This window comes from Sander vitreus, chromosome 17, assembly GCF_031162955.1.
Source record: "Sander vitreus isolate 19-12246 chromosome 17, sanVit1, whole genome shotgun sequence".
In the NCBI taxonomy this organism is placed as follows: Eukaryota; Metazoa; Chordata; class Actinopteri; order Perciformes; family Percidae; genus Sander; species Sander vitreus.
In genome coordinates this window covers 5,269,964-5,297,378 of record NC_135871.1, presented here as the reverse complement: position 1 = coordinate 5,297,378, position 27,415 = coordinate 5,269,964, and the positions used below count along the sequence as shown (strand labels likewise).

Sequence of the window (27,415 nt, the reverse complement as noted above, 5' to 3'; positions counted from 1 at the left end):
AATTTATTACTTTTTCCAACTTCAAATTTTTCCCAATTTCAAATTATGTTCTCAAAAACTTTGTCAACATCTGTTTTATCTAAAAAGATAAATTTCTCTGTTTGTTCATCTCACTTCAATGTTATTGCCGCAAAATTGAATTGTCAAGCAGACAAACTGACCAACACATGCAATAATAGATTTATACTTGGCATCTTTGTATTCATACAGTATTGCCTAGGAAAATACTGCGATACTATGCTGTATCGATTTTTTCCCCCGCCCCTAATACCTACCTACCAAAAATTAGCAGTGTCTATTTTGCAGGGCAAAAATGAGACAAACATTTGCTACCTAGCACACCCTGCGGTCCCTCTGCCTTACTACCCGCCACTAGGAGACTACTTTGCAGGGAGAAAAGCAGATAGCAGCTCCGCGGACGGACCTTGAGTTAGCAGCTGTAGCAACTCAAATTCAGCCAGCGCAAACCCCATAGCCAGGGGTCAGAACAGGCTGGTGACCAGTGGCTGTGCGGGGGTCTAACCAAACAGGTCTAACCTAATGTCAGCAACAGACAGTTTGTTGATACAACGGAGCCGGGGCGGTCCGGGATCAGACCCCCGGCTAACTAAAGGTCCGGTCAGCTACCAGCATGAACAGAATTTTATTCTGTGGGAAACACTGGTAACCTGTTCTAATAAATGATGATAGAATGTTGAAACCCACAGCAGGCTTTTTCATAGCAGGATAATGAGTATCAGCCTCTTGCATGTTCATTGGAAACCCCCACCAATCATGCACTAAACATCGCTCGTAGTCTGCCCATTTACTGGCTGCATCTAATTGTTTAACAGTGTTGACACATTGAAGAAAATGACACCAGTCACAACACAGGAACACACATAAGATGAGATTGCCCCAGTGAATGCTGGGAGGGTTCCAAACACACCTACCTCATGTAACTGCAATTATAACTATGCAAACACATTGCATTTCTAAAAAGTTCTTCACAACAAAAGCCTTCTGCCAGTTAACCAGTGGAAAGTAATGTGGAACCCTTTGTGGAAGAGTACAAAATGGACGGTTCTAGTTAAAAAAAAACTTGCAGTTAGTACAAATATGAAGATAAGACCGACGACCATCACAATCTTCAGGGGGAAGTATCTTGAGGAGGAAATGATGAGACAGATGCTACATTATTTGGCAACATTACACCTGCAGCACAGCAGGGGTTTACAGGTATGGTTGATCACACCACTGTTACCTAAACACCAGCTGATTTCATGCTCTTTTGAATAAGCAAGGCGGCCTGTCCTCAGTGTTACTGGTTTTCATATGGATTACATAGCTTGTGCTTCTTGTATTATTTTAAAATGCACTGCAGTACTGGTAACTTCAACTCAGTAGAAAACAGTTTGGCCAAACAGGTCAGCAGGAACACATGGATAAAAGCTGCTCAATGTAAAAGTGTGAAATTCAATGTGCTCATTTTGTGTACACAATGCAGGTAGGGAGAGGCATACAGAACGCAAGACAAGGATTGGATACAAACTACTCAAGTTTTGATACCTTTAAAGCTTGATGCTCTTCCTCAGGCAGCATTCAGCTAATTACATTTCACACTGAAAAGCTTTCTTTCCTTTTTAGTCATAGTTTAAAGAACTCTGTGACATCATGATACATCATGATATTAGTTCTAGTAAAAGTAAAAAATTATCTTCTACAGTTTTAGTGCAGAAATTAGTTGTTTGTATTTCTGTAATATATTGTAGCTGATAGTCCATGCAGGTAGACTTTCAACACAAATATTACCAGATAAAGACGTTATAATAACATCTTATTTATTATAACCTTACCTGAAGCTCAGAGATGATTTGCTGCACCTCTTTAGCATAGTGAAACACCACTAGGTCAGCTGACTTGCTGGGGTCAAGGGTCACAAGCTCCTGTGAAGATATGTTAGAGGGTTTGTATGTCAACACAATTACTTAGAGACATTGTTAGCTAGAGATGTCTTCCTAATATTTATTGATGCAAATATAAAAAGTAGATCACTGCACAGAAGTTCACAAAACAAATCAAAGCTGACACTGCCAGATTAAGATTGTGAGGTTGTCCATCTAGACTGGCAACCCTCATGTCTCCCTGTCTGCTGGGAGTTAAGGTTTTGCTCTTTTAAAGATGCTGTGTGCGCAGCGGGGGCGGTATTGCATTCACTTTACTGCACCGTTGTGACGAAAAGGGAGCTGAGCCGTTTCTACCCTCACCTATGGTCACGAAAGCTGGGTCATGACCAAAAGAACTAGATCACGGGTACAAGTGGCCGAAATGGGTTTTCTCAAGAGGGTGGCTGGTGTCTCCCTTAGAGATAGGGTGAGAAGCTCAGGCATCCCTGAGGAACTCGGAGTAGAGCCGCTGCTCCTTTGCGTCGATACAAGCCAGCGGAGCCGTCGCCTACCTAGGGAGGGTCTCCCAGGCACATCCGGCTGGGAGGAGGCCTCGATATATGTCCACACTGGCCTGGGAACACCTCGGGATGCCCCAGTCAGAGCTGGTTAATGTGGTTCAGGGAAAGGAAAGTTTGGGATCTTCTGCTGGAGGTGCTGCCCCCGCGACCCGACCCCGGATAAGCAGACAAAGATGGATGGATGGATGGATGGATGGATAAAAAAAAAAAAAAAAAAAGTATTGCCTTATTAACCCCTAGTAGTTTCTAGGTTCAGGAATCTAATCTGGATCCCTTCTGGATCCTGAACATGCTTGACTACATATCTCATCTACCCTGGAGTACCTTGGGATCCCCCAGGAAGCGCTGGAAGACATGGACCCCCTTTCTACCTTGCTAAGCCGGATACCACCATGACCTGCCTAGAATTTAAGGGATAATCGTTTTTATGTGTCTGAGTATGTTCTGACCTGTATGTGTTGCAGTCCTTTGTCCTTGACTATCTGTTTCTCCTCAGGGCTGTAGCCAGGCATGGACATCAGATTGTGGATGTAGTTGAAGATTTCCCCCTGACACACACACACAAGCATTTTGAGTGCTTTATATTAATCCACAAATCACATTACAATAGTAAACAGGACTTAAACAATAACAAAAGGTCTTCTACATTCTTCGACAATCAAAAATAAAGAAAACACAGCCAGACCGTTACACCTGAGATAGAATACAATGTCACCAGCTGTCTAGCCCTTTTTATGGTTAGCCTGCCAATCATAACCCACTAACAAAAAGAATGTAAATGCTCACATTCAAATGTACCACATATCAACCAAATACATGTATAGTTTGATGAATCTGAAATGTATGTTACCTTTCTGAGGGGGTCTCTCAGGTAGCAGTCAATGATCCTGTCATACAGATGTTTCTTCTCATAAAGAAATTCACAGATTTGGTAGCTGGAAGACCAGACAGGGAGACACAATGATATGTAATTGAGGCCACATAACATTAAAATAAGAATAAGACTAAAAATAGTAACTTATATAAATGATTATTTATTATTTATTTATGATAGGTAGTTGAGCTAACCAAAGTTTTAAAATTTCTAGATGACATTTTTTAAATGCAGCATCGTGACACTGAGCACCAACTTACTGACACTTTGAATAAGATTGTCTCACGAAATATTGCATTGGTACGTCATAGCTGCACTAATCAATATTTAAATTGACCATTGCTCAAAGGACTGTGTGTAATGTGAAGGTGTCTCCTATAGTGACAAACCCACAGAAAAGTATTAATAACTCAGCACTTCCCAAATATATGGTTTGGTTCAGTCCCAGCGTTCTCATGAACTCAACTCTGTTAGCAACATCAACAGACAGCTGTTTTCAGCGAGACAGCTCAGACCTACTGTACGCTGCCTGCCCAGCATCACACAGGCGACACACACAGTTAGAGAGCAGCTGGTGATGAAAGCGGAACATATAGAGGCTAAAGAGCCACATATTTCTCTCAGGAGTTCTTTTCGCTTTAGTGAAGCACCGTCAGGGGAATATGTGAACTACATTTAGCAAAACCTGGACCAAGGATATAAGCTCATAACCCATACTCATACCACAAAGGTACAAGATGCTAAAATTACTTGATATGATTTTTTTATGCAAATGTCTTTGGTTTCAGTCTTTGGTCAGCTACTCACAACTTAGCGTTCTCTGCCAAAGCCAACAGCCTTTCTTCATTAAACTGGACCACACCACCGACCTGCAGCAGCTCCAGCAGAACCTACAAACCAGTCACAATAAAGACCAGTCACATGACATGATGACATCATCTAGCAAATCTCAGATTTGTGTCAGCGTTTTTATATATACATACATGATTTGATAACATTTTCTATTTAAACCAGGACGGCAATGCAGCAATAAGAGGCACTAGATGGCAGAAGGGTACTTTGTAACAACAGTTTGAGTTTCTCGAAATTATTGAAGTGCAATTTAATGCACTATTAGTGGTGCACATGGATGCACATGAATGCACCATGAAGTGTATTTGTGTGTGTGTGTGTGTATATATATATATAGTATATATGAGAGAGAGAGAGAGAGAGAGAGAGAGAGAGAGAGAGAGAGAAAGAAAGAAAGAAAGAAAGAAAGAAAGAAAGAAAGAGAGAGAGAAACTGTTACGCGTTTTCTTCACCAACCTGCTGCCTCTCAGTATGTCGGGAGTCATCGTCTGGGCAACACAGGAACTCTAGAACCTGGAAAGACAGGTTTTTTATTTTTATTTTCCTGTGTCCTCTATGGGCAAAGCCCCACGTGGGTGTTTAACCACCAGTCAATAATAGCGTGCAGGGTGTGAAGCCCGTTGTCATTCCCAACAGCTTCTTTGCTCGTCAGCGCGTCATATCGACGCAAAAGTCAGGATGAAGCTCTGTATTCACTACATAAACATTGCATAAACAATGTGGCACCTTCCCGCGAAGGCATGGGTGTGTTTATTTGTGCTTTAAAACATAATCGCTGCGAAACAGTATCAGAAGAGCCTTCTGTTCCTCTCAATTTCCACCGACATTTTGAGTGTTAGTCTTAGCTCGTAGGAGGGTTGCAGTTATTGTTTTTTTTATCTTGAGAGGCAAGATGAGTTTGGTATCCTGGTGACCGCCTCACGCTGCAGCGGGAGAGAAGGGGCAATAGAGGTGTGCCAATGGCAATCCAGCAGCGTATTGTTGTGTTGGCACCATCTTGTCTGCCATAGACGTCCACCAGATCCATATCCGGAGCATCTCATGTGCAGCTCTTGTCTTGATAGTATATTTTAGTTGCTGTATTAATTTCTGGATTATCACTGACTAACTGTCAGTGGGGATGTGATCAGCTATGACTGTCACAGCCTCTAACAGGCCCACATCTTCAATAGTTGTGTGGACAGTGGAACAGTGGAGTGGAGAGAAACAGGAAGATGACACACAACAGCAACAGCCTCCAGCAGGATTTTAACCGGCGATGGTTACAGGGTGTGTATCTTGAACCACTAAGCAACCAGGACAACACCGTTTTTTGAAAACAATGCTAAACAATGACACTAAACATTGACGGAGTTCTTTTGACTACCATTGACTTCAATGGAATACTCTCCTAATTACAAGTAAAACTTATCAGTATGAATTATTGTGCTGGAATGTGTATGAAAAAGAGCATTTTATGCCTTTACCATGAAGTCGACAGAAGAGACACAACAGTATCTCATCTTGCCTCTCAACAAAAGTTCCCAAATGAGACTCGAACCTTGGACCTTTATGTTTGGTGCCTTAACCTCTAGACTACCAAAGTTGAGAATAAAAGTTGCTACCAGTTGAATTAATCCTTTAGGAGTTTTAGGAGTTTAAGGAGTTAATGGATTTGGATTTGTTTTGGATTATATACTATGAATACCCACTTTCATCAATTACAACCACAATGCATGTGCTGATTTGGATATGATCCAAGAGAGTAAGTTGTGTAATTAAAACCCCAGGTATTCTTTCTTAAACTTATGAGGGAGGCAATCATTTGTCCAGGGAGTCATTGATACTAAAAGTGAGGAGGGTATCCCATCCTTTATGTCAGCCCCATCGTATAAGGTGCATTTTAAAAAACCCTCTTGTAGATGGAGTTGTAAAGGTAAGAGTAGTAGTCCTTACCTAAGACTGGAGTTACCATGCTACTGGCTAACGATTTGCCAGCTGCGGTAAAAAGCTAAAAACTTTGTAATTGCAGAGAGGTGTGTCTCCGCCAACTACTGCTATAAGAGATGGTCAGAACAGGTCTGAACATATCTGAACAGGTGCCAACACATGTGAACAGCATGGCGACGCTTTTGCCCTCACTATCTAAACATATGAAAGCATTGTTTTTTAAATTAATTTTTATGTATTCATTTACTTATTTTCCTGTCCCTTATGCACCCATAAGTTACCTGATCAAAGAGCTTCCTGTTCACAAAAAGTGTGTTGTCTGGCTTTGCCAACTGGCGAGCCAAAAAGGTGAAGAGCCCTCCCACCTGGGATGGAGTGAAGTCTGGGTTGTCCACCATCACCTAGGTAACCAGAAAGACATAATTATTAGGCAAAGAAAAATAATAACTTTTGTAGTATTTCATGATATTAACAGAACCATCAGTCATTTCAAGTAAACTAAATGCTTTCCTAGTGTGTTTGTTTGTTTGTGAGATATTGTGTAATAAAGATAAACAAAAACTTTAATACTCTAGCTACATGGGATGATCATGTGACTGTATTTTGTGTTTAGCGCCAGTTTTTTGCCGTAACAGAAAGCAACAACTAAGAGAAGGTTTAAGCTCTGAATAGTTCTGCAAGATCACTTTGTCTGTTCGGGAAAAGGACAAGATTATTGAGGCCCTCTTCATGCTCTATGCTGTCTTCACCATCAACAATCACGTGAAAAAAACACAACAGGACATGGAATGTTTTTTGTGATTTTACCTGAAGTAGGATGTCTACTATCCTCTGCTGGTACTCAAGGGCCTGCTTATCATTCTTAAAGTCTTCAAATGTCTAGAATAAAGTCAGAACCAAATCTTAAATGACAGAAAAAAGCAAAAGCAAATCTTACCTTTCAAAGGTAACAGTTCATTTTCTCTAAGAAGGAAAGTGAAAACACAACCTGAAATTGGGGGAGTGGAATCTACCAAAACAAGACTTATACTGCAACCTGTAGTGTTGTATGGTTGGTGAAAAATGAGTTTAAAGGCCAAATCTTTTGGGTGAAAGAACTGAACTGAATCACTTCCTGAAACGATCAGTTCGTTTCTCAGTTTAGTTGAGGTCTCAGTCAGTTGCGAGTGAATGTGCAGGGACAAGTTATTTGTTTGCAAACAGCATCTTTATCCAACTAAACTGAAACTGAACTGAAAGTTCAGTGGTCTTTCAGTTCAGTGAGTGGGACTACGTGCAGTTGAAACAAATTGTTTTAATGTGCGGACTCTAGTGATTCAAAGTCTCGCATTGCCAGACCTAACTCCACAGCGCTGCGTAGGAAGGTCTGGCCCTGCCATGCGACATTCCTGGATAGGAGAAAAAGTACTCTGGTTTATTGGCATTTCTTTAAACCAATCGCAATTCGTCTTGGTGTCACTAAGTGCTGGATGGAGCAACGGTGGCTCAGCAAAATGGCATTGGGAAGGAACTTGTTTTGGTGGAACGTGCACATTCAAAAGTTGTTAAAAAAAAACTCTGATTCAACATAGTAGTAGTAGTAGTCTACCTAGGTGTCTGGATTTACCCTGCAGAGCAGGGTAAATCTAGACACCTAGACCTAGACAGACAGACATCTGAGGAGCAGTTAATCATAGTCCTCATAAATCGATAAATCTGAGTTTAGAATGCCAACACAAAGAAAGTGGAAGGTGAGGGACATCCGGCCAAAAATGAGGGACATCTCAATATTTCTCTGGATTATGTGACTATTCAAAATAAATAAACATCCATACCATAAACATAAGCATACGTACTGTAAGATATTTAAGATACAGTCATCCAGTCTTTCAACATGCTAAACACACATTTAATCAGCATGACAAGAGTTAAAATGATATGAAAAAATCTCACCATGGCGAGGACATTAAGGAACTCCCGGGTATCAAAGTGGAGGAGTGTACGAATAAACGGGAAAACCTCCTCCTCCTCTAATGAATCGGCTGAATGAAGACGGATAAGGAATTCAAACACCTGGCACAAATAACACAGACACACACACACACACACACACAAACCACATAAGCCCACTAGTATATTATAAAGGCTTGCTTGTAATGACTACAGCCACATTTCTTCAGATGACACAACAGCTGTGGTATACCTGATCCCCCCCCTCCCAAACACATTTCCTTAGCATCACTCATCAGGCTTAACAACTGCGACAAATAAAGCCAATAAATGAATAGAGTGCACAAAAACAACACACTCTCTCAGGGTATTCAATGATACCGAGTACCAATCCCACAGCAGCACTTTTTAGTTAAACATCTGCAGTCTTACAGTGTGGGAAAGATTGGGATCACTCTTTTATGTGAAAGAAAACATGAGGCTGTAACTATGTATAGTAGTGGAGCTAGTTAATATTGCAGTATGCTCTTATTTTGAAAGGTATACGTGTTTATCATACACAGGAAGTAGTTCTGTTGGAAATGCTAGTGTGATTTCAGTATCTTTACAATGGTGCTCGGCAATACAGACTGCGGGAAGTTGTGTTCACACATCACTTACTATAAGCAGAGACATTTTCCGGCTTGTGAAAATTCTAACTAAAGTTTTCTAATGTTTTTACTCATACTGTTCTATTTGTAAAATAAATTGTATTGTTACAATTTTATAACAACAGTAAGCAAGAAACAGGATTCATAGTAGTTCAATCACATCCTGTCGATACCTGATTTGATTTGGAATCATCATGTCCACACAGGAACAATTCATTGACATAAAGCACTGTTTTCACAATGTTATGATCATTCATAAGGTCTAAGAAAGAGCTAAAATAAAGCCTCAATGCTGTCCCACTTCCATTCTGACCCCAATGAACTTTTGCCGTTTTAACCACAAATTCAAACGCTTCAACAATCCTCTGAAAAAAATACAACCAGTAAAATGGAAACTCTTAAGTTTTGCAGACCCTTGCAGGAAGTACAGGGGTGAATGCATGTATGAACATCCTATGGCCTAATGTCTGCCAAACAAATAGTATCTACATACATACCTGGTTCTTGACTTGAACCACAAGGTCTTCAGGGATGTCTCCTAGTGGATATGCCCTTCCTGCAAGACAGCAGCTACACACACACACACACACACACACACACACACACACACACTTAACAGTGATTTTAACACAGGTGCTCTCTCAGGTGTATTCAATAACCCTGTATACTGTATGAAGCTTGCCCCTAATTTGGGAACCACTTAATATAAATATACTAGCAATGCATAGTTCTGCTGCACTGATAGGAATACATGGACAAGTTTGTGAAAGGACTGCCAGGTAAGCGTAAAACCGACGATGAAGCCTCACCAAATGCCACACATACTAAAACAAAGGCAAGAAAATATGTACAAAATGTGATCTAAGGAGCCTGAATCGACTGCTAATTGTCATATTGTTGACTCTCCGTGGAGAATGGTTTTGCTCATCTCGCTTTCTCCCAACTCAAAAAGGGGGCCTGCAGAATGTCTGATGATACGAGCTATATAAAGCCTAGTCCACTTCCAATCTTTTAAGGTCAAATGTTATGCTCTGACCATCTGTCACACCTCTGCTCTCCATACAAGCTGTGGAACCGTTTTTATCAAACAGCAGACCAGTTAGAACGAACATTCTTCACAATATCAGGAAAGCCATAAGAGGAAAGGCATTTGACAAAAGTGTTTGTGATATCACCAAATCTTCTGTTTAAGTGAAGTTCTTAACTATCAACTGTTCTTTTCAATAATGTGGAGGGAGATATGAAGTCGTATATGTGGAACAGAGGTGCAGGCTGACTAGAACATTTCAAACTTGGCTATAATGTATGCCACGGACTAATAAACTGAGGTGTAAACCAACTGATCTGTGTGAACTTACCTTATGTACACCAGAAGTTTGTTTCCCATCACCACTTCCTCATCTGCCCAGGAAGAAAAAGAGAATAGTTAAAGAACGAAAATGTGCCTTTAAAACTTAAAAAAAAAATAAAAAGCTATTGAGATACTTAAAATGGTTGGTGCTATGAACTCTGGGGTGTGCGGTTTCCAGCCTTACCTGTTAGGCCCCTCCCAGCTCTAAGTGGTGGGCCAATCACTGCAAAGAGTTTCTGAAATATAAACACAAAGTAGACATAAAGAAGTATGTTATCAATTCTTGCTCAGGATCGGATGTACAGTTCCTATTAAAATGATTTATTAGTTGACAAAAAATGTATACATTAAAAACATGAATGACTAAAAACAGATTCTTCATTACAAATGAATGAACACAATATGTGAATAGTCACCGAGGTCTGGGCCTCAGTATTTTTTCTGAGGTGTACATAATAAGAGTTGTGTTTTACCAACAACATGTGTTTGGGAAGCACTGAGCAAAACAATTCGATAATCGAGACTTATACTGCACGAGTTGTGTGAGAGTTGTAAACAGATATTTTTTTTATGCAGTTTTGCAATCCATCAAGACTTTTTCTTCGTTTTTCGATTATCTGTTCACTTTGGAAGCATGTGAAAAAAAACACAATTTAAGAAAAAAATAAATAAATATACTTATATATATATATATATATATATATATATATATATATATATATATATATATATATATATATATATATATATATATATACTATATATATACACATACATATACACACTTTGTGACTGTCTGTAAAAGTGCTATATCAAATAAAAGTATTATTATTATTATTATTATTATATTATCTCAGCGAGCGGAGGCCTGAAATAGTTTGTACTTTGTTTACATATTACCATTTAAGTCCAACTGAAATCAAACTAATCCTATTGATTAAGACACATAATTTAGTAAAAGATTTGCATCAACTCTGACATGATGAAACAACCTTTTGGTGAAGCACTTACCTCCATCGGTGTAATGTAGTCATTCATACTGCTGTTGAAAACGTAGATCATTGCATCATAGAGTTGGTTCTCCCAACACACTTGAACCACCTTGAAAACACACACACACACACACGAAAGGGATACCAGTGGAAATGGCATGATTTACTCTCCACATAGTCCTTAATGTCCACAGACAAAACAGACACGTGCACATACCTGCTGTATGTCCAGGCTGGTTACATCCAGATGGACAATGCATCTCTCCAGGCTGTCCATCATGCCATTGCCATGGTAATGGGCCAGGAGGTCCTTCATTATGGGCGTGGTGAGGTGACCGAGGCGGTCTGCAACAATGTATGACTCCAGTGACTCTAAAAAGACACCCTTAGCTACCGTGTTCTCCACCAGTCGAGAATACAGCTGGTTGAACATCAGGTCGCTGTGAAAACGCACACACACACACACACACAAGCATTTTACTTCTGGTCTGTTTTTCTTCACACTTATTTATTTGTTATGTTCTCTGGTGTCACAAAGACCTAACAAGGAAATAACTTATTATGATAATTAAGGGCCTCTTCACAAGTCCCAACCAACGTCCTCATGTTTATGTGGTATACATTTGATCCGGTTAGTTTTGGTTTCACCCTGTATTGCAAGCGCACTAAAGAACTATACATGACATAACTACGCCCTGTCATCATCACATACGTGAGGCGCATCTCCCGATACTTGTGATTGACTAGTTAGTAGACGGGCTTCCCTGTTCTCTAGTATCCTCTCTCTGGTGTCTGAATTGTTGTATGTTTTTCCCAATGCTACAATAGAAATTTACAGCATCAATTTACAGCATCAAAGCCCACCTGGAAGTGGACCGAGACCGGTTTAGGTCTGTGTACAAGTTGTCAATTGAACGTGGGTCAGGGCAAAATCTGGTGTGGTTCACTTGACGTTAAACCACACCCCTACCTGTCATTATTCATAAAATGAGGTTGAGTTGTAGTCTTTACTAATAATGCTTAAAATCAGTTGTATTTTGGTGAGCTGACACCAGGGAAGATAAATAAACACATCAGGTTCAATAACGTGCTAGCAAGATCCTTTCCAAAGATGCAAAATGTGTCAGGCTAAACATCTAAAATGTTGAAAAGGGTCAAATGTATATAGTAGAATGGGTTACACTTTACTTTAAGATATCTACATAAGAGTGACATGACAATGTCATGAACATGGCATAAACATTATAAACAAGTCATAAACATTTATGACATAACACTTCTTTTAGTAAGTGTCATTCGGTTTTTGTCATGACAAGTTATGGTTAGGGTTCATATGTCATGACAGTGTCATGACAGTGTCATGTATTCATGACAGTGTCATGTCACTCTTATGTAGATTCAAGTAAAGTGTTACCGTAGAATATATATGCGATCCTGCCAAAAGATTTAGAAGCCCAGGGGAATATTTAATAGAAAAATATTAAAGACTTGAGGATGTTATTATATTAACCATAAACCATTCATACTAGGCTACGACAGAAAACCAGCTGTATGTTTTTTTATATGCCACTGCAACTGCCATCAGCTACAATCAGATACTTCCTGCCAGTCTATGAGTCAACCCTTATACTGTAGTCTTTATTCACTGGTTGTGTGTTTTCATTTATGTGTGTTTGCATTTATGTGCCAATGAATGCATATACATACGTCCTCTTTAGCAGCAGGCAGTAGTCCACCAGGACTGGAACCACATCCTGAACACACCGCAGAGAGAGAGGGAAGGAGGGAGAGAGGGAGAGTGACAGAGCAACAAAACATGAGCTCCTACTTCAGCAAATTATTTAACCGTTTTTAGATCGAGTTAGTGGCAAGTTTTATATTAAAATAAACTTATAGAGCAAAGTAGGCAAGTTTCAAAGCAATCTAAGAAACCAGTAGGGGTGTAACTGTAAGGAAGTGTTCTATATTGGCCAGCAGATGGGGTCCTTGTTGTGCTCCTTTTCTGTTTGGCTTGCCGTAACATGGAGCCTTTTTGACCTTTTTGACCCTCCACCAGAAGTCATATTCTCTTTTGTTTTCCGAAAGGTAAGTCGGGTATCAGAGCACTGTAACGTTGATTTAAATTATAAATAGGGTGGTTGGTGCAACGATTTTGTATATTACACCTGTTTGAAGTTTGATTGTGTAGATGCTTGAGCAGAATATGTGGACAGTGTGAGTCAATGTTTAAGAAATCCACAGCTAATGCTAATTGCTAGCTAAGTGTGTGTGTGTGTGGCAAGCTAGCTTAATCCAGCATTTCTGTTATTCATGTTAAACAGGCACATGGAGCTAGCTAAGTAACTAGCACTTACTGTCAAGAGTGGCAGCTAAGGTTTATTTTGTACTGTATGTGATTTATGAGCCAGATTGTTCTTCTAAACTGGTTGTGTGAGTGATATTCTCTTTTGTTTTCCAAAAGGCTCAATAAATGAGGAGTTTTGCTTGTCTCAACCACCATTTGGAGTCCTGTTTTCCTGTCCCTGCCACATGCCCTGGTATATCCAACATCCTAAATAAACACAACGCAGAGTCAGACTTTGCTGGGGCTTGCGGCCTGACGGATAGGGTTACAGAACAATACATCGATCTGGATTGATATATCAATTTCATGATCGAATATCATCGATGCAAAGAGAAAATATTGATACATCTATTGCTGACTACAATGTCAGAAAGAAATTAAAAGGTGCACTCTGAGTTCCTGCATGGTTTCAGCGCATTTTATTTTTTGTCTCAAATCGTAGGCATTTCTCCTTGATCCGCTACCTGCCTGCCCCCTGAATACAGTGTGAAAAAGCCCGGTCTTGGGAGACAACACAGGGGTCGTAAACGTCAAACAAACACTAGGGGCAAAGGCTGTGCACCAAAATACAACACCACAGTCCAGCCAATCACCGACAAGATGGTTGGGGGAGGGGGTGGGGGTTAGTGACAGTTAAGGCCCTGACACACCATCGGACTGACTGCCTCCCCGAGTTGGTCAAAAAAGTACCTTCGCGACGCCTACTTGAGCGCAGGTTCTGCGCGTGCGCAAGACGTAATACGTCTCCATAACAGCAGGCGGCGCTAATCTGTATTGTCGCCCAAAAAAAGAAAACCGGCAGCTGATTGGACGAACGCGTCACGTGGGTCTGGCTGCTCCCGGATTTTACAACTGAGCATAATGGGGGCTTGTTCGGAATACGATCTCATATTTTACGAAGATAGTTCACCGAAACATGTTTCTGAAAACATTTTAAGCGAGAAATAGGCCATGCAGTTGCTGAATCTGAGTGTTCATTTCAGATCGACAAAGGCCAGTTTAAAAGATTTTCGTCAGATTTTGAGAGGTGTTAGTCAGGCTCCTTGCGCTCGTCATTTGCGGGTTAGCGCTCCACCAATTAGATTGGCCATTGAGTCCGACTGCCCGCCTTCTGATTCAACATGTCAAATCGGCCCAAATGAAGGCCGACAGCTCCTCCGACTGACGTCGGCACGGAACACACCGAACAGACTCCAGTCACTGACCTCGCCAGACTGTCCTTAGTTATGACAGTTACGGAAACATGGCGGTAGTGGCGAGCTTGCTCTGTTTTGTTTGGTATTCACTTGAAACATCAACAGAAGCGAAGTCATGCAGGAACTCACAGTGCAACTTTAAGACAGAGGTCCAACCTCAAACACCGTCAGTCACAAAACACAGACCTCTGATTATAAAACAAAAGAACAAACATCATGATCAGAAACTAGATCAAAATCAGTTCTGGGAGAGATGGAAAAACAAAAAAGACGGCCTACAAATACACTACAAAATGGTATTTGGAAAGATAATTTCGAAAAACTCAGAAAAAAAAAAAAAATTTCAGAAACAAATTCAAGAAAAAATTACAATCCTAGAATCAACAATGCAAAATAATCAGAACCGAATCCCAGAATTCAGAGCTACTTGTGGTTCCTAGAGTCTCTAAAAGTAGGATGGGAGCCAGAGCCTTCAGCTATCAGGCTCCTCTGCTGTGGAACCAGCTCCCAGTCTGGGTTCGGGGGGCAGACACCGTCACCACATTTAAGAATAAACTGAAAACCCTCCTCTTTGAAATGCTTGTTACTAACCTAGCTCTGGGGAGTTTACTCCAGACCATTTGTAGTCACTGTTCCATTATCTTTATTGTGACTACTATTGCCACTGTTCATCATATCCCCAACCGGCACCGTCAGACACCGCCTACCAAGAGCCTGGGTCTGCCAAGGTTTCTTCTTAAAAGGGAGTTTTTCCTCGCCACTGTTGCACTAAATGCTTGCTCTTGGGGGAATTACTAGAATTGTTGGGGCTTTGTAAATTATAGAGTGTGGTTAGGACCTACTCTATCTGTAAAGTGTCTTGAGATAACTGTTGTTATGATTTGATACTATAAATAGATGAATTGAAATCAGGACAGAGATGCTGAAACACTGCAGCCCTGAGTGAGACAGGCCCTGCTTCAGCTTTTCAGTCTTTTTTTGCAGTCAGGTTGCTTTCCTGAGATTTCCTGAGCCGGGGGCTTATTTCCCCAATACATAAGAAAGGAGATAACAACTACCAAGGCATTTTTGTGAACAGTAATTTGGGGAAGTGTTTTTTGCAGCACTATGAATGCCAGGATGCTTGCCTTCCATATTTAACACAATGTCAGTGTGTGGATGAGAGGCTTGTGGTCCGACCTTGCTAGTTTGTAGAGATAAGTTGATAGCTAACCGATACTGCTAGGTCACCTGAGCTAGCTAATTCTACAGCTCAGCCACGGAGGACGGCATTAATGTTTACATCTCGCGCTGTCAAAAGCACAAGCTATCATCAATGAGTTTGCTTCCTGCTGTGCGGTGATTCAGATGGCATGACAATATATTATGTTATTACAATATATATCAAATTACGATTTACTTATTTGTTTAAAAAAAGTTGCCACTAAACTCTCGCAAATTCCATAAAATGTAATAACAATTATAACATTATCAAAAGGTTATTACAATATGAGTTCTACAGGGGTTGACAAAATAGTAGGAACTATATCAGCCGCTGAGCGCCAGAAATCAACAACAACGCAATTTTACATTTCTGTTTGTGTAAATATTGAACAAATGTGTATACAAAGTGTTAATTAGAGAACTTTATAGGTGTTAGTAGATTAATTTTAGAACTGGACAGAGTCAGGATAGTTGTTTCCCATCTCACTCTTAGAAAGTAAGGAAGTAACAACATGTACTGTATATTTCCCAAAATGTTAAACTATTCAACTAGCAATGCTGGGTAGTTTGAAGCATCGTCGGCCACGATGGTTAAATCTTAGCTATATGCCTATACTTTATTTTCTCTAGACTTCCACTGTATTTGCCCAGCTGTTAATATTCTGTGACGGTGTGGCACACTGGACACTGTAATGCGTGTTCTTTATGGAATGTTAGCTTACGTGGAAATGTTGCTCCATCACTTGGATCTTGCCTTGTTCTGGACACTTCTTCAAAGCATGCTCTGCAAACTGGAACAGGATCTCTACCATCTGCACACACAAGGAGTGTTACATGTTCAACGATGAGTACAGGGATGTTGTACACTGTCCAGGGCAGATTGATTTATTACATCAGGCAATAGTTCTCTGTTCTTACCTTGTCACCAACCACTCCCTTTCTTTTCACTGGATCTCCAAACAAGCCTGGAATGAACACACGCCACACATTATTTTTCTATCATAACTGATTTTTACAATTCTAAATATCTCTGATTACTCATGCTGAAGTGCCCAAATTGAAATTTCATAACTGATTAATCATATGTGATGCTGAAGCGCACATATTGAAAATTCAGGAAAAACATGTACTGACATTGTGTTTAACGTATTTAGTCCCAGTGAACCTTAAATAAGGGACACAAAACAACTGTGTGTTCTCTAAAATGGTTCTTCCACGGTATGTACAAGTAAATCATAAGGTGAATGAATAATTACTCAATATTCAGTCTTTTCCAATACTTTGACCACATGTCAAGTGAGACAAGTCACTTAAAGGCAGGATTGATAATGTTCAAAAGCTATCAAGATTTGAAAGTAGGATCTCCTTGGGGCGCCGTCTAACCCAACCCCTGCCCTCTCCTCTGTACCTGCAGCCTTTTAGTCAACGCTTTTTCAGCTTCAGTCTTTCTTTTCTTTGCCTTTTCAGCAGAGCAGGCGGTTACAAGTAACTGCGGCAGTGGCTATTAAGTCTCATACAGGGGAGGGGTACAATACGTGCAGTGGGGTAAGGAGGTATTTTATTGGTTCTTTCCATGCAGACCACGAGGCAGTACTTGGTGACCGTTTTTACATGATTACAGCAGCTACAGATGACGGATCTTTTTCGCTCCCTTTTCAGAGGTAAACAGAAGTGGAACCAAACACTTGGTGGAAAACACCTTCTGTGTGACTGATGAACAGACTGATCTACATGCTGCTGGATGTGTGATGTGTGTTATACCTACCAACCACAGCCTTAGCAGTTCCCTCATGGAAGGACCAGGCCAGAGAGAGAGCCTCAACAAAATGTTCCTGCTTCAGCAGGCAGTCTATACGCTGCACACAGACAGAGACAAGGAAGAATGTGGATCAAGAGCAAAGCAAGCAGTTTTTGGTCTACTCATCTAAACTAAATAATCTCCAGTACGAAGAAGCTCGTACGACGAAACTTATCTTCTATTTAAATCTTCTATTTGTGGATGTTTACCAAACAGGCAGTCTAGCATTACTGCTTAAATCTAGTTTACTGATATTCACTATTTATATATCACAAGTACAACACGACAAAGACATATCCCCACCATGCTTTAAATACAAACATTATACTCCCTTACCTTTTGTCACATAGCTCAAATTTAATAATTCTGTGCTACTTTTTGCAAATATTATTGCAGTAGTGAGTTCTTTTCATGCAAGCATGCAATCTCTGCGGGTGACAGGGGGGGGTCACACACAGGGGTTAAAGTGGGCCGGAATGATCTGGAACAGCGTTCCAGCACCTTCGATTAACAAGTAAATTAATCTAATTGGCAGTGTCATACATCAGTATTTCCCATTCTTTTTTTTAGTAATGTTAAATTCCAATTTGAGAATGGAATGTTGGTGTAGTGTTAGAGGATGATCTGATGTTCTCTCACTTGCCTTTTGAAAACTGGGTTTCTAATAACCAACCAGGTTAAACTGGTCAAAACGCACACAAGCAAGTGTTTGATTGGTTTATAAAACAAGCTAAAAATGTGAAAAAAGGAAAGGGGTGATTGCACTATGTAGTGCATTTTACCACTTCCCCATATATATATATATATATATAAAAAAAAACATACCTCTCTCCAATTCCTTAGAGCCATAATGTGAGCCGACTGCAAGACAAGAGAATATCACACTGTTAAAGGATAAGAAAACCCAACCGCAGACTCAAACAACAAACATTTTTACTTTTTCAGTGTTTTACCTGTTTTTGCCACTGCAATAATAGTCTGCATTTACTTTTCAAAGTGGTTACCAACAATTACAGTTGGCCAATGTGCAGGGAGAAATAATTTCACAAACAGAAATGGCACAATACAAAGACAACAAAATAGAACAAATACACACATACAACACAGTACCTTGGTACCCAAATAGACAAGCTGTCCTGCGTAGCTTGAGACTGATTGGTAGCAGGCCTTTTCTCCAACTAATGCCTAAAACACAGAAAACACAAATTCAGAACCTGTTGTTATTGTTGGTCTTGTTTAAGTAGGAAGACTTCTCTGAAGGAACCATGATATGAAATTGCTTTTAAACCAGGAGAAAACATGTGGGTTTACATATTGTAATAAGATTTGAGAGATAACCAAGCGCTAGCCTATTTAACACTTAGTTCTCAGCACTAGTCAGGCTGAGAACTTTAACATCAGCCCTGATGTGCATGACAGCCAGTGGAGACATCTGGATTAGTGTGATGTAATCAAACTTGCCAGGAATTACAAGAGATACAGAGACTAGAAGATTAGAGAAAATGCATGGATCAAAGTTTTAGTATCCGATAAAGAGGATGGATCCTTGCTTTGTTGTAGAGGTAGCAACAAATATTTTAACAGTAGACTAGAGAATCAAGCTTTACTAGAGATGGAGAACTCCACTGATTTTGCACATCCAAGTCTTTCTTACAGGTTTTGGAGAGTACTTCTACGTTTATGAAAACAAGTTTGTTGTATAGAGCCTTATTAAAAAAAATGATGTTGCATGTGAATCAAACTCTTTGTTGTTTGATTGTAACAGTGGAGACACTTGAGTTTTCAGTCTCCTTCTCCACCTCTGCATGTCTTCTTTATAATCATTAAATCTAACTCAAATATCAGGATCTCGCCAAACTGACACACAGCCATTCTTTAGACAAAAGGGACTTTTACCTCCTAGTTCAGTTCTTCTGGTTCCATAGTTCCTGGAACATTGTGGTTAAAAAAGGCTATGCTAGGCAGTTGCACAAAGTAAAACTGACAAACTGTAAGCCTAAAAAGTTAAATACAACCTCTGAGCTGTCCCTTTAGCAGCCCTTCACTGCTACTAACTTCTCAAATTAGTTTTGAACTTAAGCCATTAATAATAATTTCAATGATCAATAACTTCCTACCTTCCAAATCCAATTCATTATCACTATTGTTATAAAGTGAAGTCTGTTATAGAACATGAATGTTAAATTTGACCTCTGATCCTGTTCCCCATAAGCTAACCCCTCACCAGAGCCTGTGAGACATTCCCTCCAGTTGCCAGCGATTTGAAATGTCGGCTGTTATAGACCAGTTGCACCTGCTCCAAGTCCAGAGTCTCCAAAACTTCCTGACTGGGCCGGTCCACAACCTGCAGCTTTTCATGGCTGTCTACCAGGACCAGCGTACGACTGTTAATCCACTGCAGAGACATAGAGACAGGAGGAGTCATGAATTTACAACAACAAAGATATATGTCTTTATTCACACACAAGCTATGTAGGAGTTAGATCACACCTGTAGTGGAAAACAGGCAAACTGTTGGACAAGAAACATGTATCATCTTTCCCACTGGCCAAAAAACCTACTTGCACCCACTAACATCTGGCTTTTGTCTGCATTGGGAAAGGTTACAATCGGCATTCACTCCCGGGACAAATTACTCTGCTGTAGGCACAGGTATTTATCGGCTCCAGCCTCGACCAACAGTGATGAAAACAGGACACCCGGTATAAGATACACAAATGTTCAGCCCTTTTCCCAGGGCTCTGCTTCAGCTCTGTTGGTAACTTCTGTCATCTCTGCCACAAATTCCGCCAGTCTCTGTCCAAGCATTGCTTGAACATCAAATTTTTTTTTTTTTGCCAATGCGCAATTACACATTGTCACTGCCGTTTTCTTGCCCGTCACAACACATTGTAGGCGTTTCGCTTAACCAACACTTGCTGATTATTTATACAGTAGGACAGTCCTGAGCCCTCATGGACTTAGCGGACTTGGTCTGTGAGAGTGTTAGGGGGGGCGGTGAGGGGGTACTTACACTCAGGCTAATGATGTCACAGCTGAGGTGGAGTTGTTTTTGTTTGATGACATGGATGGTCCCCGTCTCTTCCTTCCTTACCTGAACAAACCGTAGCGCAGAAGAGAACATTAAAACACAACAAACTGTTGCCCACTGATCATTACTTTCAGAATACACTGTTGAAGCAGTTTAGCATGTAGATATCTGGGAAATTTTGCATTAAAATATTATTATCCTAATGCAGGTATGTATTGGGGATACACTCACCTGTAACTAACTGGCTAGACAATGTTGTACATTACTAAATTACTAAATCTCTGCAACAAGCAGAGATTGCAACCTGCCGGTGTCTGAGGTGAATGTCGACAGGGCCATAATTCAATAATATTGGACAATAAAACTAATCAAGAAAGGTTTATCTAAAGTGAAGTATGACACATTTTAAGTCATTAATTTGTTGGCTGAAGAACTCACTGTGTCCATCCTCTTCTAAACTAATCTTACAAACTGACCTATTTGTCTTTAATCTGGGCCTTTATGTCAGTTAGCTTTAGTTAAACTGGCCAATCTCAGCTCACCTCTCTCAGTGACAAGCTGACAAGGTTTAGTTCATAAAAACATGCAGTAAAATAGCATATTTTAGTAACACTTTATAATAATGGTACATGAATTATCATGAATTCATGCATGACGAAAAAGCATGAATTCATTCATGTAGTACTTCATTAACTATCAGTAATGTACAACGATTAATAGTATCTCATGCATGACTTAATGCAGGATCAATATGTTAATTAATGCATCAACTACAGTATTTCATTCATCATTATTTCTGATTTATGTCTTCTTCATAGGTGAATCTGTAGTTAAAGTGACAGGCTTAAGAATGGTGATGGTGTTGTAATCATGATTAACTAAACATGACTTCTTCATTACTTCATCATGTTTGTGGCCCTTTCAAATAAAGTGCTGACCTGCTCCATCTTTAACATTGATTAATACGATATGATTAATGGTGGCATATGCAGCAATCATCTTTGTGACCCCTCAAATAAAAATATTGTCAAGACATTTCTGGTGTTCAGACACTTAGAAGTTAGTAAAAAGTAAAAAGAATAAACGCCCTACTTGGATGAGAATTGTTCTTAGGCATTACTGTTCAAATGCCTTATGTTGGTGAATAAAGCAACTATAGAAATGCATCTGCATTATTTTGTATTTTGTGTCAATGTAGTGTAGCGCAGTATCATTTTGCCAACCTACTCCTTTAATTCTTAATATATTTAATTTTATGTCACCGTTAATCACATCTTATTTATCAAAATAGTTAAAGTTAAAGATGTACCAGGTCAGCACTTTATTTGAAGGGCCACAAACATGATGAAGTAATGAGGAAGTAATGTTTAGTTTTATCATGATTACATAAATCAGAAAATCATGATTCAAATACCGTAATTGATGCATTAATTAACGTATTGTTCCTGCATTAAGTCATGCATGTGATACTATTAATCCCTGTATATTACTGATATTATATAAAAGTACTACATGAATGAATTCATGCTTTTCATGCATGAAGTCATGCATGAATTCATAATAATTCATGTACCATTATGATAAAGTGTTACCCATATTTCTGTGTATTGTACCATTATATTTAATGCAACTGTAATGCAGAAAAATGATAGTATTTCATAGAGAACATCCATATGGAGTTGCTGGAAGCAAAAACATTACAGGTCATGTACAGTAGTTCACCTGTCGTCTTATTCTAATAGACAAGCCGTAATCAAACCTGTTTTTGTATGTCCAGTTGTTTTAGGATCCTAAATTAAACCTGAAAACAGTTGAGTTAAATTGGGGTTCCAAAGTAGTCTGACTCACTAAATGTAGAAGTTTTTTTCCACGATCCCAAAATGGGTGCAGCCAGACATTTTGCCAGCACTGACACAGCACTGTGGAGATAGGTCTGGCAATGCAAGACTAGGTTCTAAGTAGTAGAAACAAAAGATAGCCCTTAATTAAAAATGTACAAAAAATTGTATTATATTATCTGAAAACAACGCCCATGTTCAGAGAGTAGTATTATGAGAAAATAAAGTTTTCTGATCGTAGCAGAAAAAAAAAGATAATTCCCCCCCCCCAAAAAAAAAAGAAAATCTGGATTTCTTTTGTGTGTATTGTGTATTTTGAAGTAAATAGGGAGTTTAGCAGATACCAGGAGGAAGTGGACTGTATCTCCTTTACAAAAAGCCAGGATAGGGTTGACCGTCTTCTGAACAGGAACAAACTGCCAGGCCAGCTGGGGAACACTGGACGGATCGGACTGGTGAAAGACAACACATCCCATCATTAATTAACGTCTTAATCAGCCTCTTACAATAATGTTCCGAATGCTCAGAGTTGTAAATAAGGCTAAAAACACTGCCTCCATGTCGCAAAGAAAATGTCCACTATGCCACACACACACGGAATGGAATTCAACCATAATTTATTTTATTATTTACAGCCGTGCTTTTCCTACTGTGACATGTACAAATGTCTTTACTTAAAAAGGCCTATTAAAGTGCCATGCTGGAACACAAAACTACAGAAGAAGAGACCATTGCTGTTCTTAAACCTGGAGCTCACAGAGTTCACAAGGCTCTGCAGTGATCATCTTATAAGTAATGATCATATTCTAAATTTAAGAGTAGAGTAGAGACTGTTTGAAAAGCAACACTCGGGTTTGTTGCAAATGTGCGGTACAACACATTTTGTCACTTAGGACATCTTACGTGACGGCCATTTAATTAACATCAAGCCTGTGGCTGGATGTGGCGTTTGTAGTCATGTTGGTCGCATTAACTCTAGCTAAATCATTAAGAAACAGACAAGCCTCACTATGTGGCATGATCCTGAACTCATGTCAATATGGACAAGAAATGGACATGTCATATTTCATTACCTCACCAATGTCAGGTGACTGTTAAGGTCACTAGATCTAAGGATAGAGGGTGTTGTTTGTTGTATGCTCTACATGTTTTAAAGCCTATTGAAGGAAATTTATAATTAGTTATTTTGTAATAGTAATTCGTAATCTGTATACATAAAATTGACTTGACTAGATCAAGCTGTAGCTAAAGTTGAGCTGAGGTTACATTACATACATTCTACTATTTTTAGCCATGAAAACACCTGAGCAGGAACAGTGTATTTCACTTATTTTATGACTGTGTACAGTATAGCTTTTAAGAGCAGAGATGAGACTAGTGGTGAGAAATACTTGGCCCAATTTATTACCTGATTCACAATGAACAATGTTTATAGACCCGATAAATTGGTTCTGCCCTTCAATACAGCACTTTGTACTTGATGACAATATTACTGCAGGACCTCTACTATCCTCCTTAAAGGGGTGATAGAATGCAAAACCGATTTTACCTTGTCATAGTTGAATAACGACAGTTCGGTGGGTAAATAGGACATACATAGAAGCTAAAAATCCCATTGATACCCCTATCCTCTGCAAATCTCACATTTTGAAACTGCCGCTGAAAACGGGCAAATCTCAACAAAGCTGGAAGCTGACGTAAGCATCCCAAATCCTAGTCTTTGTCACGCCCCAACATTTGCATAGGCTATACCACTGACCTGAGGTCAGCTTAGTCTTCTGAATCTAGCTAGGTCATGCAGATCTCCAGAAGTCCGCTATTTAATTACTAAATTCACTTCTGAGACTTTTTTATGCGAGAAATCAACTATGTAGAGGTCAAATATGGGCCGTTTTACGAAAATTGATGGTTAATTGCAAAGTTTGTCCGACTGTGTGTCGTAGTTCAACAGGAGCTCAGCAGGCTACGTGACAGCGGCCGGTGCTGCCTCGCCGCGTCCTACTTCATAGACTCCGGCTCGCTGTGAGCTAGCTGGATCTCCGTCACGAAGGGAAGCCCGCGGTGCTCCATACCCGCGCAAAGTCACCGGTTCTGGGTTACTGGACTACAAAATGCCGAGGCCCTGATGGAGCTCCAGGGCCCGCAGCTAGCCGCGATTCATAGGATTGAAGGGACAGGAGCAGCTAACGAAATCCCTAATGTTCACAAAAATGCATTACATTGAAATCGGACACCATAGTTAACTTTATAAGACCTTGGGGTAGATGTTATATAAGTGGAGTGACGAAATTCAAACTGTAAATATACTTTAATTATGCCGAAAGTGAAGCTAACTAGCCGCGATCTGTAAACATAGGATTGGAGGGACAGTCGCAGCTAACGAAACCCCTAATGTTCACAAAAATTCTGGATACTGGGTATGGAGGTTGCCGCTTTCTCGTCAGACTGTATGGAGCTCCTAAAGTCCGACACGTCTTACTAAATTTGCAATTAGCCATCAATTTTCGTAAAACGGCCCATCTTTGAGCTTTATATAGTTGATTTCTCGCTTAAAAAAGTCTCAGAAGTGAATTTAATAATGAAATAGCCCGACAAACAATGTATACCTTTACATTGTCTAAAATATGATACCTGCTGTCTCGTCTCCAATGTGTTTCTATGGGGTTCGCTCAAACCAATCAGCGCGCAGCTCATCTAAATATTCATGAGCATACCATATTTGGAAGAAAAGCTCTTGTTCCAAATAGAGCCATATTCACAGGGTAGTTAAGGGCCTAATAAAATAGCATTCGGGCAATTTTAGCCCAACCAATGTTACATACCCTATTAGGAGACGTTAAGGAACAGTGTAAATACCCTATATAATCATTCTATCACCCCTTTAAACTCAGCTGGAAGTAGTATGATTAGCAATGTATTGGCCAAATATCATTGGAAAGTATTGAGCATATACTGTATATGGACAGTGGTATTTGTTGCTTCAAGAGAGCTTTGAGAAGTTTCTGTGCACTTTTTGATACGTTTCCCTCCCTTTAAAAATGATCATCAGTAGAACTCGGAGAGAATTGTACTCATCACTTTCATTGCTGACATGTGACAACACTGCTAGCCACAGCCTTTGTTAAAGGTCCTATGACATGCTGCTTTTTGGATGCTTTTATATAGGTCTTAGTGGTCCCCTAATACTGTATCTGAAGTCTCTTTCCCGAAATTCAGCCTTGGTGCAGAATTACAGCAATGAGCTTTCCTTAGGACGTGCCATTTCTGTGTCTGTAGCTTTGAATGCTATTGAGGAGGAAAGAGGTGGGGCAAGGTGGAGGGTGGGAGTGTGGCCTTGACCAGCTTGCAGCCACGGCTGTAGCTCTATTTCCTCATGGGCGGGCCAAATTTTCTGGGCAGCTCTGGGCGGCGGGCAAAGCAGAGAAAGGGGAGGTAACCTTTCCCCTTATGACGACATAAAGGGAAGATTCCAGATTGGCCCATCTGAACTTTCAGCGGAGCAGGATACCCAGAGCTCGGTTTACAACTATCGCCATTTCTAGCCACTGGGGGACAATAGGCAGGCTAGAGGAACTCATATTAATGTTAAAAAAACTCATAAAGTGAAATTTTCATGCCATGGGACCTTTAATAAGTGAGACGAACCCATTAATCTACAACGCCTACTTAGGTGTTACGCCTAGGCTTCATCCACACTAATACAGTACGTTTTCATTTTAAAATCTTTTGTAACGTTTACGCCACGCATCTACACTACTCCACCGATTCAGAGCCCGTAAAACAGAGGCATTAGCAAACACTGCTGACGTTCTTTAACAAACGAAGACCTTTGGAAACGACAATCCACATCAGTCAGTCTTATCGGTTAAGTAGAACTACATACCTTTCAGTAACAGTTCCACCTTGTCGTCGGTCCGGGTAAATAAATCCCTGGTCATGATTTTTAACTGCAGAGTAACAATCTGCTTCCTGTTTACACCGGCACGCACATGCCCAGTAAATGGTCATGTGATATGTGTAATCAAACGTGTTAACATGGACGGAGATTAGTTCTACTACAGGAGCTAAAACTCTTGTGTGGATGGAGATCATATTTGTTTTAAAATGCCGTTCAAAAATGAAATTGTAGTAGTGGGGATGTAACCTTAGCGGGCATTCAAGAACTCATGCTAACTGTTAACCTCAGCAAAGAATCAGGTGCAAACACAGAATTAAACATCTCATTGTATCAATGAACCTGGGCTATCATGCACTCATTACCAACAAAATAAACAAGCAGACAAATATACAAACCTTGCTGTATGGGAAAGTCATCCAGACTTTCAGCGAGGGCTTTAGTCCAATGACCAGAATCTGGTAAAAGAAAACCAAAAAGCAGAAACATCACAAACTTTACACACAGTTGGGTTGATAAGCAGAAGCTGGACGATGCACTGTGAACGGAACTGTGTGTGTTGTGTACCTTAGTGAGAGAGGCCATAGCCAGCAGAGAGTAGTGTGTGATGGGATGGTCTCTGAAGTCTGGAGGAGCACGCAACGGTTCAACACAGCAGACCTCACCTTTAGAACCACTGAAAAGACATCGAGAGTCACAGGACCGCATCCCCATCACCCTCCTAGAAAAAAAGAGAATCATTAACAGAAACATACAGAGAGAAATACAGGATAATGAGGGTAACATTAAGATGAAACAAGAACAGAGTAAGAGTAAGGAGATAATAAAAGGTAGAGGACAAGTAAGGGAAAAAAGCAGCACAATGGAATCACACCGCTCGCAAATGTGAATTATAGATGCAGAGAGTGTTACCAACACATACATGACAAAGTAGAGCGAAAAACTTTTAGGCTTGAAAATAACTATCAGATGATATCAAAAAGAATGTACGTTAACTATTTTGATTTAAATTAAATGAGGTTCTTTTCAGCATTTGACAATTTTCACATGCGTCGCTCAGTCTCAGTGGAAGTGCATTGTGAAACAG

The 27,415-nt window shown here is 40.0% G+C and overlaps 1 protein-coding gene across 3 annotated transcripts in view; it reads right to left on the bottom strand.

Annotated features, from left to right (window-relative positions):
• The window catches only part of vps8 (VPS8 subunit of CORVET complex), an 82,996-nt gene that overhangs the window by 30,662 nt on the left and 24,919 nt on the right, over nt 1-27,415 (bottom strand). For all 3 annotated transcript variants that reach the window (XM_078273866.1, XM_078273867.1, XM_078273868.1), the window contains 24 exons: nt 26,896-27,049; nt 26,727-26,786; nt 22,778-22,885; nt 20,578-20,658; nt 19,789-19,959; nt 18,675-18,749; nt 18,390-18,425; nt 17,532-17,622; nt 16,685-16,731; nt 16,489-16,578; nt 12,731-12,777; nt 11,241-11,463; nt 11,043-11,132; nt 10,216-10,267; nt 10,039-10,081; nt 9,178-9,250; nt 8,034-8,153; nt 6,909-6,980; nt 6,383-6,502; nt 4,629-4,685; nt 4,128-4,210; nt 3,297-3,381; nt 2,896-2,994; nt 1,836-1,925 (listed from right to left, as the gene is read on the bottom strand). In XM_078273866.1, coding sequence (XP_078129992.1) covers nt 1,836-1,925; nt 2,896-2,994; nt 3,297-3,381; nt 4,128-4,210; nt 4,629-4,685; nt 6,383-6,502; nt 6,909-6,980; nt 8,034-8,153; nt 9,178-9,250; nt 10,039-10,081; nt 10,216-10,267; nt 11,043-11,132; nt 11,241-11,463; nt 12,731-12,777; nt 16,489-16,578; nt 16,685-16,731; nt 17,532-17,622; nt 18,390-18,425; nt 18,675-18,749; nt 19,789-19,959; nt 20,578-20,658; nt 22,778-22,885; nt 26,727-26,786; nt 26,896-27,049 — 2,167 coding nt within the window. The remainder of the gene's footprint in view (nt 1-1,835; nt 1,926-2,895; nt 2,995-3,296; nt 3,382-4,127; nt 4,211-4,628; nt 4,686-6,382; nt 6,503-6,908; nt 6,981-8,033; nt 8,154-9,177; nt 9,251-10,038; nt 10,082-10,215; nt 10,268-11,042; nt 11,133-11,240; nt 11,464-12,730; nt 12,778-16,488; nt 16,579-16,684; nt 16,732-17,531; nt 17,623-18,389; nt 18,426-18,674; nt 18,750-19,788; nt 19,960-20,577; nt 20,659-22,777; nt 22,886-26,726; nt 26,787-26,895; nt 27,050-27,415) is intronic.